The following is a 17,845-nucleotide window of genomic DNA, read 5'->3' as shown; positions in this document are numbered from 1 at the left end:
TAATTCCAGGACACACAAAGTCTGTGTGAGAAGAGTCATTGTAGTTCCATGATAAAGAAAATTCTATTGCAAACTGTAAGTGTAATTCCATGACACACACAGTCTGTAAGAGAAGTGTCAGTGTAGTGCCATGATACAGAAACTTCTATTGCAAACTGTAAGTGTAATTCCAGGACACACACAGTCTGTGAGAGAAGTGTCAGTGTAATGCCATGATATAGAAACTTCTATTGCAAACTGTAAGTGTAATTCCATGACACACACACAGTCTGTGAGAGAAGTATCAGTGTAGTGCCATGATACAGAAACTTCTATTGTAAACTGCAAGTGTAATTCCAGGACACACAAAGTCTGTGTGAGAAGAGTCATTGTAGTTCCATGATAAAGAAAATTCTATTGCAAACTGTAAGTGTAATTCCATGACACACACAGTCTGTGAGAGAAGTGTCAGTGTAGTGCCATGATACAGAAACTTCTATTGCAAACTGTAAGTGTAATTCCAGGACATACACAGTCTGTGAGAGAAGTATCAGTGTAGTTCCATGATAAAGAAAATTCTATTGCAATCTGTAAGTGTAATTCCAGGACACACACAGTCTGTGAGAGAAGTGTCAGTGTAGTGCCATGATACAGAAACTTCTATTGCAAACTGTAAGTGTAATTCCAGGACACACACAGTCTGTGAGAGAAGTGTCAGTGTAGTGCCATGATACAGAAACTTCTATTGTAAACTGTAAGTGTAATTCCAGGACACACAAAGTCTGTGAGAGAAGTGTCAGTGTAGTTCCATGATAAAGAAAATTCTATTGCAAACTGTAAGTGTAATTCCAGGACAAACAAAGTCTGTGAGAGAAGTGTCAGTGTAATGCCATGATAAAGAAACTTCTATTGCAAACTGTAAGAGTAATTCCAGGACAAACAAAGTCTGTGAGAGAAGTGTCAGTGTAATGCCATGATATAGAAACTTCTATTGCAAACTGTAAGTGTAATTCCATGACACACACAGTCTGTGAGAGAAGTGTCAGTGTAGTGCCATGATACAGAAACTTCTATTGCAAACTGTAAGTGTAATTCCATGACACACACAGTCTGTGAGAGAAGTATCAGTGTAGTGCCATGATAAAGAAAATTCTATTGCGAACTGTAAGTGTAATTCCATGACACACACAGTCTGTGAGAGAAGTGTCAGTGTAGTGCCATGATATAGAAACTTCTATTGTAAACTGCAAGTGTAATTCCAGGACACATAAAGTCTGTGAGAGAAGTGTCAGTGTAATGCCATGATATAGAAACTTCTATTGCAAACTGTAAGTGTAATTCCAGGACAAACACAGTCTGTGAGAGAAGTGTCAGTGTAATGCCATGATACAGAAACTTCTGTTGCAAACTGTAAGAGTAATTCCATGACACACGAAGTCTGTGAGAGAAGTATCAGTGTAATGCCATGATACAGAAACTTCTATTGCTAACTGTTAGTGTAATTCCATGACACACGAAGTCTGTGAGAGAAGTGTCAGTGTAATGCCATGATATAGAAACTTCTATTGCTAACTGTTAGTGTAATTCCATGACACACTTGGGACCCCCAGGGCAGGGCCTCTTTTCACCCAAGTGGTACAATTTGAACAATTTTGGTTGAGGACCATAAGACAATGCTACAAACCAGATATCAAAGGTCTAAATGTTGTGGTTTCAGACAAGAAGATTTTCAAACTTTTTTTCCTATATAAGTCTATGTAAAACTCGGGACCCCCGGGCGGGGCCATATTTGATCCTAGGGGGATAATTTGAACAATCTTGGTAGAGGACCATTATATGATGCTACATACCAAATATCAAAGCCCTAGGCTATGTGGTTTTGTACAATAAGATTTTCAAAGTTTTCCCTATATAAGTCTATATAAACCATGTGACCCCAAGGGCGGGGCCATATTTGACCCTAGGGGGATAATTTGAATAATTTTGGTAGAGGACCACTAGATGATGTTACACACCAGGTATCAAAGCCCTAGGCCCTGTGGTTTTGGACAAGAAGATTTTTAAAGTTTTTCCTTCCGGTTGCCATGGTAACCAGAGTTCTGCATGGAATTCAATTCTTTGAACAATTTTGAAAGGGGGCCACCCAAGGATCATTCCTGTGAAGTTTGGTGTACTTCTGCACAGTGGTTTTCAAGAAAAAGATCTTTTTAGAAATTGGTGACAGACGACGCACTACGCACGACAGACATCAAGCGGTCATAATAGCTCACCTTGTCACTTCGTGACAGGTGAGCTAAAAATTTTAGTGTAAGTGCATGGCACAAAATGTTTGTTTGTTTGTTTTGGGTTTAACGCCGTTTTTCAACAGTATTGCAGTCATGTAACAGCGGGCAGTTAACCTAACCAGTGTTCCTGGATTCTGTACCAGTACAAACCTGTTCTCCGCAAGTAACTGCCAACTTCTCCACATGAATCAGAGGTGGAGGACTAATGATTTCAGACACAATGTCGTTTATCAAATAGTCACGGAGAACATACGCCCCGCCCGAGGATCGAACTCGCGACCCCGCGATCCGTAGACCAACGCTCTTACCTACTGAGCTAAGCGGGCGGGCTGGCACAAAATGAGAAGATCTTCGAAGTGTTAGTGTAATAACATGATACAGTAACTAACACAGCAAACTTAATGTAATTTTAACACACATAAAGTGTTTGTATAATTCTAGGATACGAAAACTTATCCATAAACTGTCAGAGTAACACAGAAAGCCAAACAGCATATTATCAATGATTTTATTCTGTGACAATGCGACAATGCGCAGGAAGCCACAAATATATTATATTATAAAGAACTTATTGCATGACACAGACTGCGGGACAGCTTATTGTAAATGACTTATTCCATGAAAAAGAAAGCCAGACAACATATTATGACTAACCTCATGACAGCACAAACTGTGTGACAGTATCATTCCATGACACAGAAACTTACTCTGTGACAGCAAGTTGTTAGTCTAATTAACCCTTACCCTGCTAAATTTCTAAAATGAACTTGTTCATCTTTCAATTTGGACAGTATATTAACTATAAAAAGGGGTGTTTACCAAAAAGATACTGACTGAATGGTGAAAAGTGCAGATCTTCATCAGACTGCATGAATGTGCAGGCTGATCATGATCTACACTGCCTGGTCGCAAAGGCAGAATCAATCATGTACAGCATCGGATAAGGGTTAAGACACAGATTAGAATTATTAGTATGATCGTGATACAAGAAGTCTAAGAGGGAAAGACATTATGTGGCATTAAGGAGGTAGGTTACCTTCATATTTGTATGTGCGCATGTCCAACCGGAAGCTAACGTGACGATTTACGACGACGTTTACGACAAACTAAATGTGTTTGTATATTCATTCTTCTGAAAACAAATCATGAACCTGTCTTCGATCTGATGCTTTATGGCTTAATAGTGCAGAAATAATGAATAAATTGCCGCAGAAACGCTTCAAAACAATGTTGCCTTAAAATGACGTCACTGACGTCATGACGTAACGTGTCAGTTACCGCGCAAAATTAATAGCTGTTATCTTGAAAGTACGTAATTCTGTGCATTTTCTTTATTTTAACTATTTTCAAATAACCATTATTTGCTGAAATATTTTTTTATGAGTCTGTTGCTCTGAATAATAATCAATATTTTGCTTCTTTTATGTAGTTATATTGAAATGTTATGCGGAATGTAAGGAAATGGACGATGGTAACCAATGTTATTTGGAATACAATTGGGTGAAAGGTTACTTGTTACGGCCATTTTCAAATAAAAAATCTAGCAGTTTGATTTGTAATACCTATTTTTCAGGTTCCGTTGATAATTTGTAACGTATATACTAAAATTAAGACCCAAAGTTGTTCAAATTTCAGTAGAAAATGTGGTTTCTTGAATTAAATTGATGTTACCATGGAAACGAAGCCCGTGACCTATGTATCTAAATGTAAAATTCAAAAGCGTTGACATTGGTCTATTTAAGAAACACAGCTTCAGCTTTTTATTTTCATTTTAACAATATCCATCAGAATAATAGCAGCATGCTGAACGATTTTTCCATGAAAAATGCCAGACGAGGTGTACTGCTCTGAGTATTCTTAGCTGTGAAATTTGTTTGAATAAATGCAAATAACACGAAAATATAACTTAGTTAGAAATAATATGTTTTAAAGCTACATTAACTAGAAAGATAATCTTATTCAATATTTTTAATAAGAAATTACGACAAAAAGCAAGATACAGGCTATTTTAAACATTTCTGTTGTCATGGTTACTTTAAACTTTGAGAAAAATAGGGTACCATGTAAAGCGCTTGGTATTTTGCTGATAATATTACCAAAATATTCCATGTTGGTCATTAATGGAATGGCACTAAAGCCGTCGAAAACCCGTATTTTATACATAGTTGTTTAAAAATGAGAGAAAATGCGTTACCATGGAAACACGAGCCCCGCGACATATACATTTTAAGCTTATATTAGAAAGCTAACGTACATACTAGTAAAATTATCAATTATGTAGACTTCTACGGATATCAATGAAACTAAAATACACTGAAAAGTGTTAAATATCCGTATTTTCCTTCTTCTTTCAATATGAAATACCTTTTGAGGGTCATGTTCTTCAAACCTGGATAAAAACTGAACTTGAAGGGACAGAGACAAACGAAATTGAAATTGTACCAGTTAAAACTTCATATTAGACGAAATACAAAAACATGCTGCGGCTCAACTAATTTGAATTTACCCTTGTAACAAGGTAACCTACCTCCTTAAAGGCACTGACCTCCAGATTTTGGCTGAAAATGATCTTTTTAAAATTGGAGTTTAGCCATATTATGAACATTAGAATATGAGTTTTCAATTCTAAACTATCTAAAAAATGCCAAATCAAGAAAAAAAATGATGCCCACTTCGGGAATCGAACTCAATAAAAACTTTTCCGCTGTTTCTACCAATACAGCCACGGAGGACTATGTGTTTAGCGCATTAAATATCAGTGGTTATGCTGCCAAGCAACATTATCGCCAAATGGCGATTATTTTATGAAAATGTCGGAAAAAAATCCAAAACTGTCGAGAGAAACTGGCGATTATTTTATGCTGAAGCTGAAACAAGAGCACCGCCTTGCGGGTGCTGACGCTCATCTGATTTTTTTTGTATAATAGAAAAATTGTCCTACCCATGATTTTCTAAGTCCAAAAAGGGCCATAATTCTTGCAAAAAGCAGGATGGAGTTATGTTTCTTGATGTACATAGTCAGCTTATGATGGTTAACAACTGTTGCAAGTTTCAAAGCAATAGCTTGAATAGTTTAGGAGAAAACCTTACCTAAACATAAAACTTAACCAATAAATCTGATATTTTCTAAGTCCAAAAGGGGCCATAAGTCTTGCAAAAAGCAGGACAGAGTTATGTTTCTTGCTGTACATGGTCAGCTTATGATGGTGAACAAGTGTTGCAAGTTTCAAAGCAATAGCTTTGATAGTTTATGAGAAAAGCTGACTTAAACATATTACTCAACCAAGAAAACTGATTTTCTAAGTGCAAAAGGGGCAATAATTCTTGAAAAAAGCAGGATGGAGTTATGTTTCTTGATGTACAGGGTCAGCTTTTGATGGTGAACAAGTAGCAATAGCTTTGATAGTTTAGGAGAAAAGATAACCTAAACATAAAACTTAATCAGCCGATGCTGACGCCGATCAAGTGATGACAATAACTCATCATTTTTTTTCAAAAAATCAGATGAGCTAAAAAGAATCATCAAAATTTGCTTAACCTAGTGTAAAAAGCTACCTTTGTTTGTGCATGATGATGATGACATGATCACTGAGTTTGATGTCAATGGTTTTATAAACTATAATATAAACAGCGTTGAAAATCTGAGGGGTTTTTCTGCACGCTTTCACGCACAAGTTTTGGCAATTATTTTTGTTCCTGAAAATCTGATGGCTATAATTTCAATTTGGCCAGAGCTAGCACTGAATATAGATATTTATAATTAAGGCAGTTTACCTCTAGTAAAGCATTACAAATGCTTTTCGATTTTCAATATAAAAATTACCTGGTAGTAAAAACAACTAATTCTCATGCGTTTTTATCAGTAATTAAATTTCAAAGCTTTCTTAAGAAATAGCATTCATTTCCTGATGCCTATTTTCTTCTTCTTTTTTTGTCGATTAATCTGGAGGCCAGTGCCTTTAATTTACAATGTAGTAAACCTGTGCTCGTCAAGATAAATGTGAATTTTATGAAGATTTTTAGAGAAAAATATATTTATAATAGATATATATAAATAAATTATATATATAATAGAAGAATAACTACTTTAAAGAAAGACAACTCTGATCAGTTCATGTTACAAAGCAATTAAGAGGTAAAGGTGCTATGACATTTGGATAGGATACTATGTATATTGGTCCTGCTAAACTCCCCTTCCAGCTGTACAGAAGTGCTGAAAACATTAAGTATATGCTATTTTTTTGTATGTTTCGGTGCATAACGTAAGAAAAAATGAGCTATACTGAAAATTATGAGCTAAGATGGCATACTGACCTAATAACCTGAAATACCCTATGACAAAATAAACTAAAATTAGAATTGCAATCTAAAAATAGATATAACCTCATAGACTGGTTGTAAGATTTTTTCTTTCACTTACAGCTTGTATTTATTTAAAGAGTATACCAGTTTAGGTCAGTGGGCATTTCTCCAATATTGACATGTCTAATCTTGTTCTATATCTTCTATTTATACATGTTATGGCCAACAAACAGCTTATAAACCAGTATATAAAGGTCGAATGAACAAGTTGACTGGCAATACATAAAAGATTACAGAAATCAACGAGAACATAATCTAATGTAAGCTTTTAATTTTACCTGTATTTATTACTTCTAGTTCTACACATTGGCTATGCAGATACAACAGTATTTGCAGAATCTTGATACAAGATACAGTGCAATGTTATGTCTGACTTCAATACAAATTTGATTGCTGCAACTTTTGTCTGATCTAATGCATTCAAATGCATTCATGCATTCCTGAAAAGTTAGATAATGATGTATGATTTTACAAGCATGTTGTTATGTTTGTTTTTTCTCTGGCTCAGATATTGCACATGTTCTACAACTCCTGATTGAAGTTTCTTATATGTATGTCAAATAATGAATATGACCTCTAAATTAGCAAAAAGACTAGGATTTTAATGGTTACAAATCTTTATTTCATGTGGCCATTCCAAGAACCAATTAGTTTGTTATGCAAGCAACAGCATTATGGGAAAATAGGAATTTTTAACGAGTTTCTTTCAAAATAAGACACTGTAGGGTTGTACTTTCATCAATATTTGATTAATACTGTAACTTTAAAATACAAATCACAATACATACATATCACTTATATAATTTACCAAAAAATACATTTTCAGAATGTCTGAGAAACAGAAGTGCAAATACTGGGACAAATGTTTCCGCAAGGAAAAGAAACATCTGGAAACATTTCTCCACCCAGCTGATGAGAAGAAAGTGAACAAAGTCAAAAAAACAGATGACGGTACTTGTTTTTATATTTACAAACACTCAGTCTGTACAGGTCTCTGTAAAATGTGACCTATGATTCAAAAGATACAATGTTGGCTTAAAAATCCAAACTGACTACCCTGCAAAGAATAGATTGCGTCTGTGCATACAAGTGAAAAGTGGACTATTTCTAGAACAATTAAAACCATATCTGTCATGTCATAACTTGATCTCAAAATGATCTTCTCTGTTAACAACAAAGTACAGTGCAGACCTAAAAGTAGCAGGTGGGAGCTGGTTTGAACCAGTAACAGTGAACGTGAAATCCCATATTAAAATCTAAACCACATTCTGCCTAAAATAAACAGGAACCCACCTAACAAAGATTTTCCTGCTTAAATAAGACTGACATGGAATCCTACTAAGTTTACCAGTGTTCTGCCTAAAGACAGGTGATAAAAATAGGCAGACTTAGTGAATTTCACAATTTGAGAATAAAATAACACCAGTTTTGGCAGACAAATTTTGAAATTCTGAACCATTAAAATGTGATATTTTTTTCCATTCATTTAATCCGTATTATTCTGGTCAGAGGAAGATACATTTTTGACATCAGTTTTCATGATTTTTAATTCTTGTACATGTGTTCTTATTATTTTTATTTTTAATATGTATTTTTCTTAAGTAAATATAAAAATGAAATTCAAAATTACAGTTAAAGCTATAAATTTTGAAGACACCGAAATTTTTACATACATGCAGTATTGTACATTGTGTTTTTTTTTCCAAAAATAATAGTGTTTCTTAAGCAAACTTTTTTCCTGTTAAGAATTTCTCAAGGTGGATTTTTTTCCTGCTAATGAATAATCTCGAAGGAAATTTTAGGCAGATTTATTTTCCTACTAGATATTGGCCAGGCAGATTTTTTAACTGGTTTCCGCATAAAATTTGTATATTTCACTGCATATATTCCTGCTTATGGGTGGAATCCATGTTATATAAACATTAACTGCAATAAGCAGAATCCACCTTAAAACTTAGGCAGTTTTCTCAGACTTTTCTGGGCAGAAATTTTCTTATGAGAATTAGCTGTTGCCACTGAAATGGAATTATAATGTAAACATACTAAACACAGCTATCTGGAATAAATTCCCTCCAGGCACTTGTACAGCTTAAACCTTCAAATTTTCTCCAGACCTTTGTCACAGTATATAAAAAACATTTCATTGCCAACATTACTGCAGAAAGCAGTAGAACTGAAAAACATCAGAGAAATAACATTTGCATTTTAGATGACAGTGTAAAACCATCAATGAGAAAAGAAAAAACGCTTGAACTAGTTGATGAAGAAGCTGATGTGAAACCAAAGACAACACTGAAAAAGAGGAAGACACATGAAATAAGTGTTTATGATGATGATACAGCTACAGCTGCAGAACCACCTGCTAAAAAAGGTAAACAAATTATGGCTTTCTTTATAAATTTATTTTCTTTCAATGGCATTTACACTCCGGGGGCACAGTAGTAAAATACTTATCACTCAAACTTTATGGAGATGAAAAAAACAACTCAAGTTTACCAGGGTTACGAGTGATCCAAACAGAAAACAATAAAGGAAAACAGAACCATATGAATTATTCAAGTCAGCCCTAATGTTTGAGCTATTGATGCACAAGCAAGAGGTGTTTCCTTGTGTAAAATTTCATTTTCTCTGACTTTCTGCTTACTGATTGTCATTAAGCCTCCAGTTTTGTCTAATATTTTTGTGGTGTTAGGACTTTTGTGCGTTACATTTCCTGGACTCTTTTCAAGAACATAAAAATCAACTCCACAAATACATATTTTAGCCAAAAAAGAACAGCCAATGGACACAGATGATGCCTCTGCAAAGAAAGGAAAGGCTGCAGAACCAACCCAAAGACGTGTGAAATGCCAGTACTGGGATAAATGTTACAGAAAGGACAAAGGTCATAAAAAGCTCTACATCCATCCAGGTGACCCAGATGAAAAACAAGCAGCTAAAGCACCCGCTAAAGGAGGAAAAGCAAAAGGTATGTAAATACATTTGTAATTCAGCTAACACATTCTTTAAGGCATACATTAATGAAAATCTCTGACACCTACATGTTGCAAAATTTAAAGACTACTCCAGGACCTAAAATAATATCGAGAAAGAAAGAAACCGATGAACTTTGTGCACTTTACTGTTTGAAACTCAACCTATCAGTTCACATCTTAATTGTAGCATCAGAGGGCATTGCCGGAAGAACTAGAACTTGGGCACGCCCCAAACCGCTGAACCGTATGGATAGTGTGGACTCTGTGGATGTGGGAGGATTTAAGCTCAAACGTACAGGAAGCAATTATGAGTGCACGTAAGTAGATCATAGGAATTTGTCTTACTTTTTAACTAATAAATGGGCAAAAGTACAGTAATATACAGCAGAATTTAAACAAGAGGACCATGATGGTCCTGAATCGCTCACCTGTTCCCACATGACCCAGTTTTGAGTATGATGTCGTTTTTTCTATTATTTGATATAGTGACCTAGTTTTTGAGCTCATGTGACCCAGTTTTGAATTTAATCTAGATATCATCAAGATAAAAATTCTGACCAATTTTCATGAAGATCCATTGAAAAATATGGCCTCTACAGAGGTCACAAGGTTTTTCTATTATTTGACCTATTGACCTAGTTTTCAAAGGTACGTGACCCTGTTTTGAACTTGACCTAGATATCATCAAGGTGAACATTCAGACCAATTTTCATGAAGATCTATTGAAAAATATGGCCTCTAGAGAGGTCAAAAGATTTTTCTAATTTTAGACCTACTGACCTAGTTTTTGACCACAGCTGACCAAGTTTCAAACTTGACCTATATATCATCAAGATGAACAGTCAGACCAACTTTCATACACATCCCATGAAAAATATGGCCTCTAGAGAGGTCACAGGGTTTTTTCATTATTTGACCTACTGACCTACTTTTTGAAGGCACGTGACCCAGTTTCGAATTTGACCTAGATATCATCAGGATGAACATTCTGACCAATTTTTATGAAGATCCATTCAAAAGTATGGCCTCTAAAGAGGTCACAAGGTTTTTCTATTTTTAGACCTACTGACCTAGTTTTTGACCGCACGTGACCCAGTTTCAAACTTGATCTAGATATCATCAAGGTGAACATTCAGACCAACTTTTATACAGATCCCATGAAAAAATTGGCCTTTAGAGAGGTCACAAGGTTTTTCTATTATTTGACCTACTGACCTAGTTTTTGACGGCACGTGACCTAGATTCGAACTTGACCTAGATATCATCAAGGTGAACATTCTGACCAATTTTCATGAAGATCTTGTAAAATATATAGCCTCTAGAGAGGTCACAAGGTTTTTCTATTTTTAGACCTACTGACCTAGTTTTTGACCGCACGTAACCCAGTTTCGAACCTGACCTAGATATCATCAAGGTGAACATTCTGACCAATTTTCATAAAGACCCCATGAAAAATTTGACCTCTAGAGTGGTCACAAGGTTTTTCTATTATTTGACCTACTGACCTAGTTTTTAACGGCACGTAACCCAGTTTCGAACTTGACCTAGATATCATCAAGGTGAACATTCTGACCAATTTTCATGAAGATCTTGAGAAATATATGGCCTCTAGAGAGGTCACAAGGTTTTTCTATTTTTAGACCTACTGACCTAGTTTTTGACCGCACGTGACCCAGTTTCGAACTTGACCTAGATATCATCAAGGTAAACATTCTGACCACTTTTCATAAAGATCCGATGAAAAATGTGACCTCTAGAGTGGTCAATAGCAAAAGTTTACGCACGGACGGACGACGGACGCTGCGTGATCACAAAAGCTCACCTTGTCACTTTGTGACAGGTGAGCTAAAAACTTGTGCTGCACAGGAAAACAAGTGTTCAGAAAATTACTTCTATCTTTATAATACAGATATGCTTCAAAAAGTTGAAATGCAGAGTAGTCTGTGAATATAGAAAATGCATCAAATGTACCGTCTCAGATTTAGCAGATTAGTTAACATTGACAACCTGATGTTTATCTTACAGGTGTTCTAGTTTTACTGGCATAAAAAATATGGGTCGCCCTAGCAACCAGAAAACATGTACCCATCTGATGAACTACCTTGGTGAAGAATACGAGCGAGCACGATGTGATTTACCGGAGAAAGGAAAGAAGGAAAAGATACCACAACATATTAATGTCAGCGTTCTGTTGGCTCACAAATATAAAGAAGGGTAAGCGATTTCACTTAAAAAATTTCTTTATTCACAAGAAATCTCTACAAGACATAAATTGTGTTGGTGTGACTCTTACCCCAACAAAAAAAAATCTGAACCTTGTCTCAAATATAACATAATGTTTGAAACAAAGAGAGATTTGGCTAAAACAAAGTGTACAGTTCAGACCTAATTTTGATGAATTAGAAATTTTAGCATTTTTTTACAACCTTTGCTTAATGTGGTAAAGAATAAAAATTCAGTGGATATGGGCAAAAAATTGGAATTTGACCTGAAAATCTACTTTTCTGATATCAGATGAAAAAATGTTATAGATTTAATTGTAATGAACTACTTAATGTTTTACTTTACTTATTCTGCTCATTTGGAAATTGCAGGGAGACAAATCCTGTAAACTGGTGGATGAGTGAGAAGTTGGACGGTGTACGTGCTTACTGGAATGGCAGATGTTTCTATTCCAGGCTTGGGAACGCTTTCTTTGCACCATCTTGGTTTACAAAGGTAAATATCATGTTACTGTGTGATATAAGATTAATAAAAAAAATTTTTTCAATAATTGCAGAATTGTCTAATGTCTATATCTCTTGATGCTATTGATTTCAAAGGCTGTTAAATGAACAATCCAATAAACAATCTAGTGACTGTGACTAATCTTATTTCAGTATTTTTTATTGTAGCATGAAATCATAGCATTTTACAAAATGACTTTTCATATTTCACCTGTATTATAATTCAGGATTTGCCAAAAGACATGCATTTAGATGGGGAACTATTTGGCGGAAGAAAGAAATTCCAGTCCACAGTCAGTATTGTAAAAACACCAGAGCACCAACACTGGAATAAAATTGTTTATCATGTAAGTAACGTTTGTGACATTTTAAAAACTTAGTTAAGACTTTAAAAAGTTTGAGCATTTATATATACATTTATTTTTTTTGTATTTGTCTTTACCAGCAGAATTATTCATTTTTTGAAAATGCTGGATGCCTGGGAGAGAAGTATTTGTAATCAGTATAATTTTTTTTATAATATGCAGGTATTTGATGCACCACACTTGGAAAAAGAACCTTTTGAGAAAAGAATGAAAGCTATAAATGACTACTTTGATACAAAAAAGTAAGTAAATACATGTTGTAGTAACACACCAGTTCCCGTATCAAGTATTTTTCATTGTTCTAAATTATAAACAAACTTTATAAGTTTAACTTTAAACAAAAGTCATATTTTCATGTACATGTACTTCTGAAATCAAAACATGGATGGCATTTTTAACCTAATCAATTAAAATAATTTGTGACAAAAGCAACAAAAATTTCTAAAACATCTGAGAGTCATGCCTCCTAATTTTCACCTTATTCAACATTTAATGACAGTTTTCATAAATAATGATATGAACTTTTAATATAACTATACGTAACTCCTCTTTCAGAACGGACTATGCAAAGGTCGTAAAACATGAGAAATGCACAGGCCATGATCAGATTGAAAAAGAACTCAAAAGAATTATTGCCCTCGGAGGTGAAGGTCTCATGATACGCCAGCCAGGCTCTAAGTACGAGAGAACTCGCTCAAAAACACTTCTCAAAATCAAAAAGTTCCACGATGCTGAGGTAAATATGATCTAAATATTTTTCTGAGGGATTTTTTTCCTAAAAAGATTAAAATCAAATGTTCAAGTCATTAATTTCGACAGAGACTGTCAAGAACAGATTTTTCTTCCAAAATTACCAAATTTGGCTTACAATGCATAATTACTGTTATACTTTAAATAAATTAATGTAGTGTAATTGAAAAACGTTTTTAAAGAACTGGTTGTATAGACAAATTCATTCTTATATTGTGAAATACTGGTTATATGTACATTCATTTAAATTCCTAAAAACATCTGGTAGTAAATTCTGACTTAGTGACGGAACAAACTGGGCTATGTAGTCATCATTTTAAAATATTTTTCACATTAACGATACAAGTAACCTGGTTTACGAAACTAACAAATGCAATTAAATCTGAATTTTACAGGCAATAGTAATAGGGTATGAGCCTAGTAAAAGCAACCCTGGTCTCACTGGTGCATTATGGGTGAAAATGGCAAATGGAAAGAAATTCAAAGTTGGATCTGGGTAAGTCCAAAGTCTATTTAATTCATAATTTTTGAAATTAACTTACATGAAATTGGAGATATTTAGGAAAAGAATTTTTTAGCACACCCAGTACCTACCAAATATTCCTTCATAACAATATTAAAACTTTTAATAAGATATTGAATGCTGCACCACCCTAACATTGCAGTATCTTTAATGTAATTAAACATTGCCCTACCTTTAACATTACAAAATATTACCCTATCTTTAATTTGAAGTTGCCCATGGGTCACAATGATTCTAAACATCTGATGTCCATTTGTAGGCAGATTCAGTTTGAAAGTTACAGAATTAGAATTTTACACAAGGGAAATAACCTCATTTTAAGAGCCATACGGAAAAAAATTGAGCCACTCATGAAATTGTAGCAATAGCTCTAGTGGCGAATTGCAAAGTGTCCCCTGGTTGCCCTATCTTTAATGTAATTAAACAATGATCTATCTTTAATGTACAGGTTAACAAACAAGGATCGCAGAAGTCCTCCAAAGAAAGGCACCATCATCACATACAAGTTTCAAGAATACTCAAACTCAGGGACACCCAGATTTCCTACCTATGTTGGAATCCGTATAGACATGACCGAGCCCAAAGATGCCGAGGGTGTGGTCACTGAAGGAAAAGACGACGAGTAAAGTGTTGACTAACAATGTCTTATGATCTCACCCAATCCACAATAGGCAGCACATTCCTATTCCCAAATACTTAGTATTCATCCATATGTTGGATGGCTTTGAAGATACTTGATGCAAAAGTGTTAACATTTTGCACAAGGCAATTTAGCTGGTTTACAAACAAGACAGAGTAGATGAAATCATATGATACATAATTATATAGGATAGTTATTCGTGAAGGAATTATGAGTTTCTGAATGACTTAATCTACACAGCAACAGTATGCTATTACTTCACAAGTTGGTAGTAGACTGTTTTAACTCTCGTTAAATATGTTTTATTAATAACTTCATAAGTGTAAAAGTTCACACTAAAAGTAAACCTTATACTCTTGAATATGACTTGTTTTGTGTTTAAAATTAAAGTATATTTTAGAAAGTATTTCACATTCGGTATGTGACATGATATTCATACATGAATAGAAATATTCTTATGTACATGCTAATTAGTATTTATAGGAATTTAGTACTTGTTTTAATGTTATAAGTTTTATTTATGTCCTAAGTGTATACTCTAACTTCTCTGTGATATATACAGCTTTGCTGTGATATGTTTCCCTGGTATCCCTTCTTTTAACTTTGCTTTGTGATAACTAAACTGCAATAGATTGGACTGAAAACAAAAACATGTTTTGACACAGACTGAAATAAGTTGTAATTATGTGAAAGGTATTACCTGTGAACAGTGACAATCATATCTTTTGTTAGTATTGTTCAAGTAATATTTGAAGGTATTTAATGATATTTAACTATTTTTTCTACAGACTTCACTTTTATTGTGTCTGAAACTTCTTCTCTATAGAGAAAATTTTATTGTCATCCTGATGCAGGACAAGAAAAAACCTCACAGTATGCTTCACCGAGTTCTGAGGATTATGAAAAGTGCAATACATATCTACTGTTCTGTGCATTTTTGATCATTCTTTTCTATTGGTTTAATTCATAACAGGAAAAAAAACAGGCCATTTTTACATATCATTTAAATCCACTTTTACACGACTGCAGAGGCTATAAGAATTTACATATTTTTAAAGAAAGTATTGTATACCGGTATTTATTTAACTGATTATTTTAATGTGTGTTTGTTAATTAATATATGTATTTCATTCATCTTCTTTCTTTTCATTTATTTATTCATTTATTTATTCATTTACATAACTTTATATGTACATTGTTTTGCATTCTGATGTTTTATAGAATTTGTGATAAAAATTAAAACTACACAAAACATTCTGTTTTAGAATTTATTTTTAATCTCATTTTCTATGATTTTCACTACAGTAGAAGCTGAAAATATTACACTAATAGATCTAGTTAAATATTATTTATTAATCCGATTATCATTTTCAAGAAAATTGTTGGTACATGGGCCAAAATATAGCAGCACCTTTTGGACAAACATAGGTAGGCTGAATGTAAATTAACTGCTGTCCCTTTCTGAAGCACAGCAGCAGCATTTTAACAAACCTAGATTGACTGAATATAATTCAAATGGAGTACAACAGCACCATTTGAACAAATGGAGTTGAGCCACATGCGATTCCAACAAAGCCCCTTTCCTGAGTACTGAAGCACCATCCTAACAAACAAGGTGGGCCAAATGCAGTTCAACTATTATGAGTCCCTTTTAGGAGTACAGCAGCACCATTTGAACAAACCTAGATGGACAAGTTTGATTATCAAAGCAGTATACTGCAAAACTACTGTGAAATCATTAATATTCGTGGGGACTAAATTCTGTAGAAAAAGTGGTGGCATCAATCCAGGAAATTTAATTCCAACAAACATATAAAACTGCTGTGGATTTCATTGTTCATTTTTATCTTCAAAATTTTAAATCCAACAATTTGTATTCCTATGAAATGGGTGGGCACTTTGGCCAATACCATGAAATATTAAATGATATTACAATACTTCAAAAGCTAGAGGTTCACAGAAAAATGCTATAGAAAATATCTGGTATAGATCAATCAAATGCTTCACAATTAGATGGTCTGATGGAGCAATATATACCCAAAGGTATGACCTTTCAAAGTTTGAGCGCTAAGTGTGACCCTGACCTTGAAGTGAGCCATCCAAAACATGGCTCTGCATGTCATCTCGATGTGGTGAACATTTCGAGGGCTGAGCGCGAAACTATTGTATCTTGTTCTTTATTCATATACAGTTACAATAGTTTCGCGCTCAGCCCACGATTTGTGTAAAGTTTCTTTAAATTCCTTCAAGTGGTTCAAGAGTTACAGAGCAGACACCAAACAATGTCATATGACCTTTGACCCCTAAGTGTGACCTTGATCTTGGAAGCAAGCCATCCAAAACATGCGCTCTGCACATCATCTCAATGTGGTGAACATTTGTGTCAAATTTCTTTGAAATCCTTCAATGGGTTCAAGAGTTACAGAGCGGACACAAAATTGCAAACAGACATTTTTTATAAATACTGCATAGATTTCTCTGAATCACCAGTTTTAAACTTACTGCTTTAAAAGTATTTAAATCACTGCAAAATATTGTCATGTTCCTTATCGAGGGATGAATACTAAAGAAGTTGTATCGCTTCTTGTGCATTCAACCCTCCGACATTATCCAGTAGGTGAGGGGAACCCCAGGTTCCCTAAAAGAAATTAAACGTATTTCCTACACAAGTGGGCACCTGGATGATACATACATTCCTTAATGGTACTCGACTTCATACTTTTCTTCATACTACATTTCATTCCTCTTTAGTACAACATTCATTTTAAGAACTAGACTTCATTCCTTTTGATTACTAGACTTTATTCCTTTTTTTAAATCTAGACTAACAAGCTAGATGGATTCTTGGTAAATAAAGAATCCAAGTTTCAGTATAGCACAGACTGAACATGATGACTCTGTCCAAGAGGTTTTTAAATGGATAGTTATTTTCTCTGTAACTAGTATCAGAATATTATTCAAATGCTCAATCTATCTGTAAAGTAATTTTATAATGAATTCTAAGACAGATATCCTTTAAAATTTTGCTGTTGATTCTCAACATCAATTTTACATTGCTGATTTAATGTATGCTATTGAATATACATCACTGAACTGTAAATGAATGAATGAAAAAGGAACGTAATTGAGACGTGTCAGCTCAAATTTTCAAAATAAACTGATTTTATACATCAATTTTTTTTCCACTAAAGTTTGTAGACATACTCTATTTTATTCAATTTTGTATCACAGTTATCATTT

At 34.2% G+C, this 17,845-nt stretch overlaps 1 protein-coding gene across 1 annotated transcript; it reads left to right on the top strand.

Annotated features, from left to right (window-relative positions):
* The first annotated feature begins 6,715 nt into the window (after positions 1–6,715).
* Positions 6,716–15,859, top strand: LOC123548346 (uncharacterized). The gene is made up of 12 exons (XM_045335537.2): positions 6,716–6,886; positions 7,453–7,577; positions 8,836–8,997; positions 9,391–9,594; positions 9,789–9,918; positions 11,627–11,815; positions 12,196–12,319; positions 12,555–12,674; positions 12,855–12,934; positions 13,248–13,428; positions 13,838–13,938; positions 14,414–15,859. Exons 2-12 carry the CDS (start codon positions 7,454–7,456, stop codon positions 14,589–14,591), a joined length of 1,593 nt encoding a protein of 530 aa, XP_045191472.2. The 5' UTR covers positions 6,716–6,886; position 7,453; the 3' UTR covers positions 14,592–15,859.
* Positions 15,860–17,845: the final 1,986 nt, after the last annotated feature.

Source organism: Mercenaria mercenaria, chromosome 6 (assembly GCF_021730395.1).
Source record: "Mercenaria mercenaria strain notata chromosome 6, MADL_Memer_1, whole genome shotgun sequence".
Taxonomy (NCBI): Eukaryota; Metazoa; Mollusca; class Bivalvia; order Venerida; family Veneridae; genus Mercenaria; species Mercenaria mercenaria.
Note: the sequence above shows the minus strand (reverse complement) of the source record. Positions and strands in the feature narration are given on the sequence as shown.

Coding starts and splice junctions, on each gene's coding strand:
- LOC123548346 (XM_045335537.2), top strand. CDS start 7,454: ATGTCTGAGAAACAGAAGTGCAAATACTGGGACAAATGTTTCCGCAAG. Junction 9,595..9,788: donor TAAAGGAGGAAAAGCAAAAG/GTATGTAAATAC, acceptor TCTTAATTGTAG/CATCAGAGGGCATTGCCGGA. Junction 13,939..14,413: donor AAATTCAAAGTTGGATCTGG/GTAAGTCCAAAG, acceptor TTTAATGTACAG/GTTAACAAACAAGGATCGCA.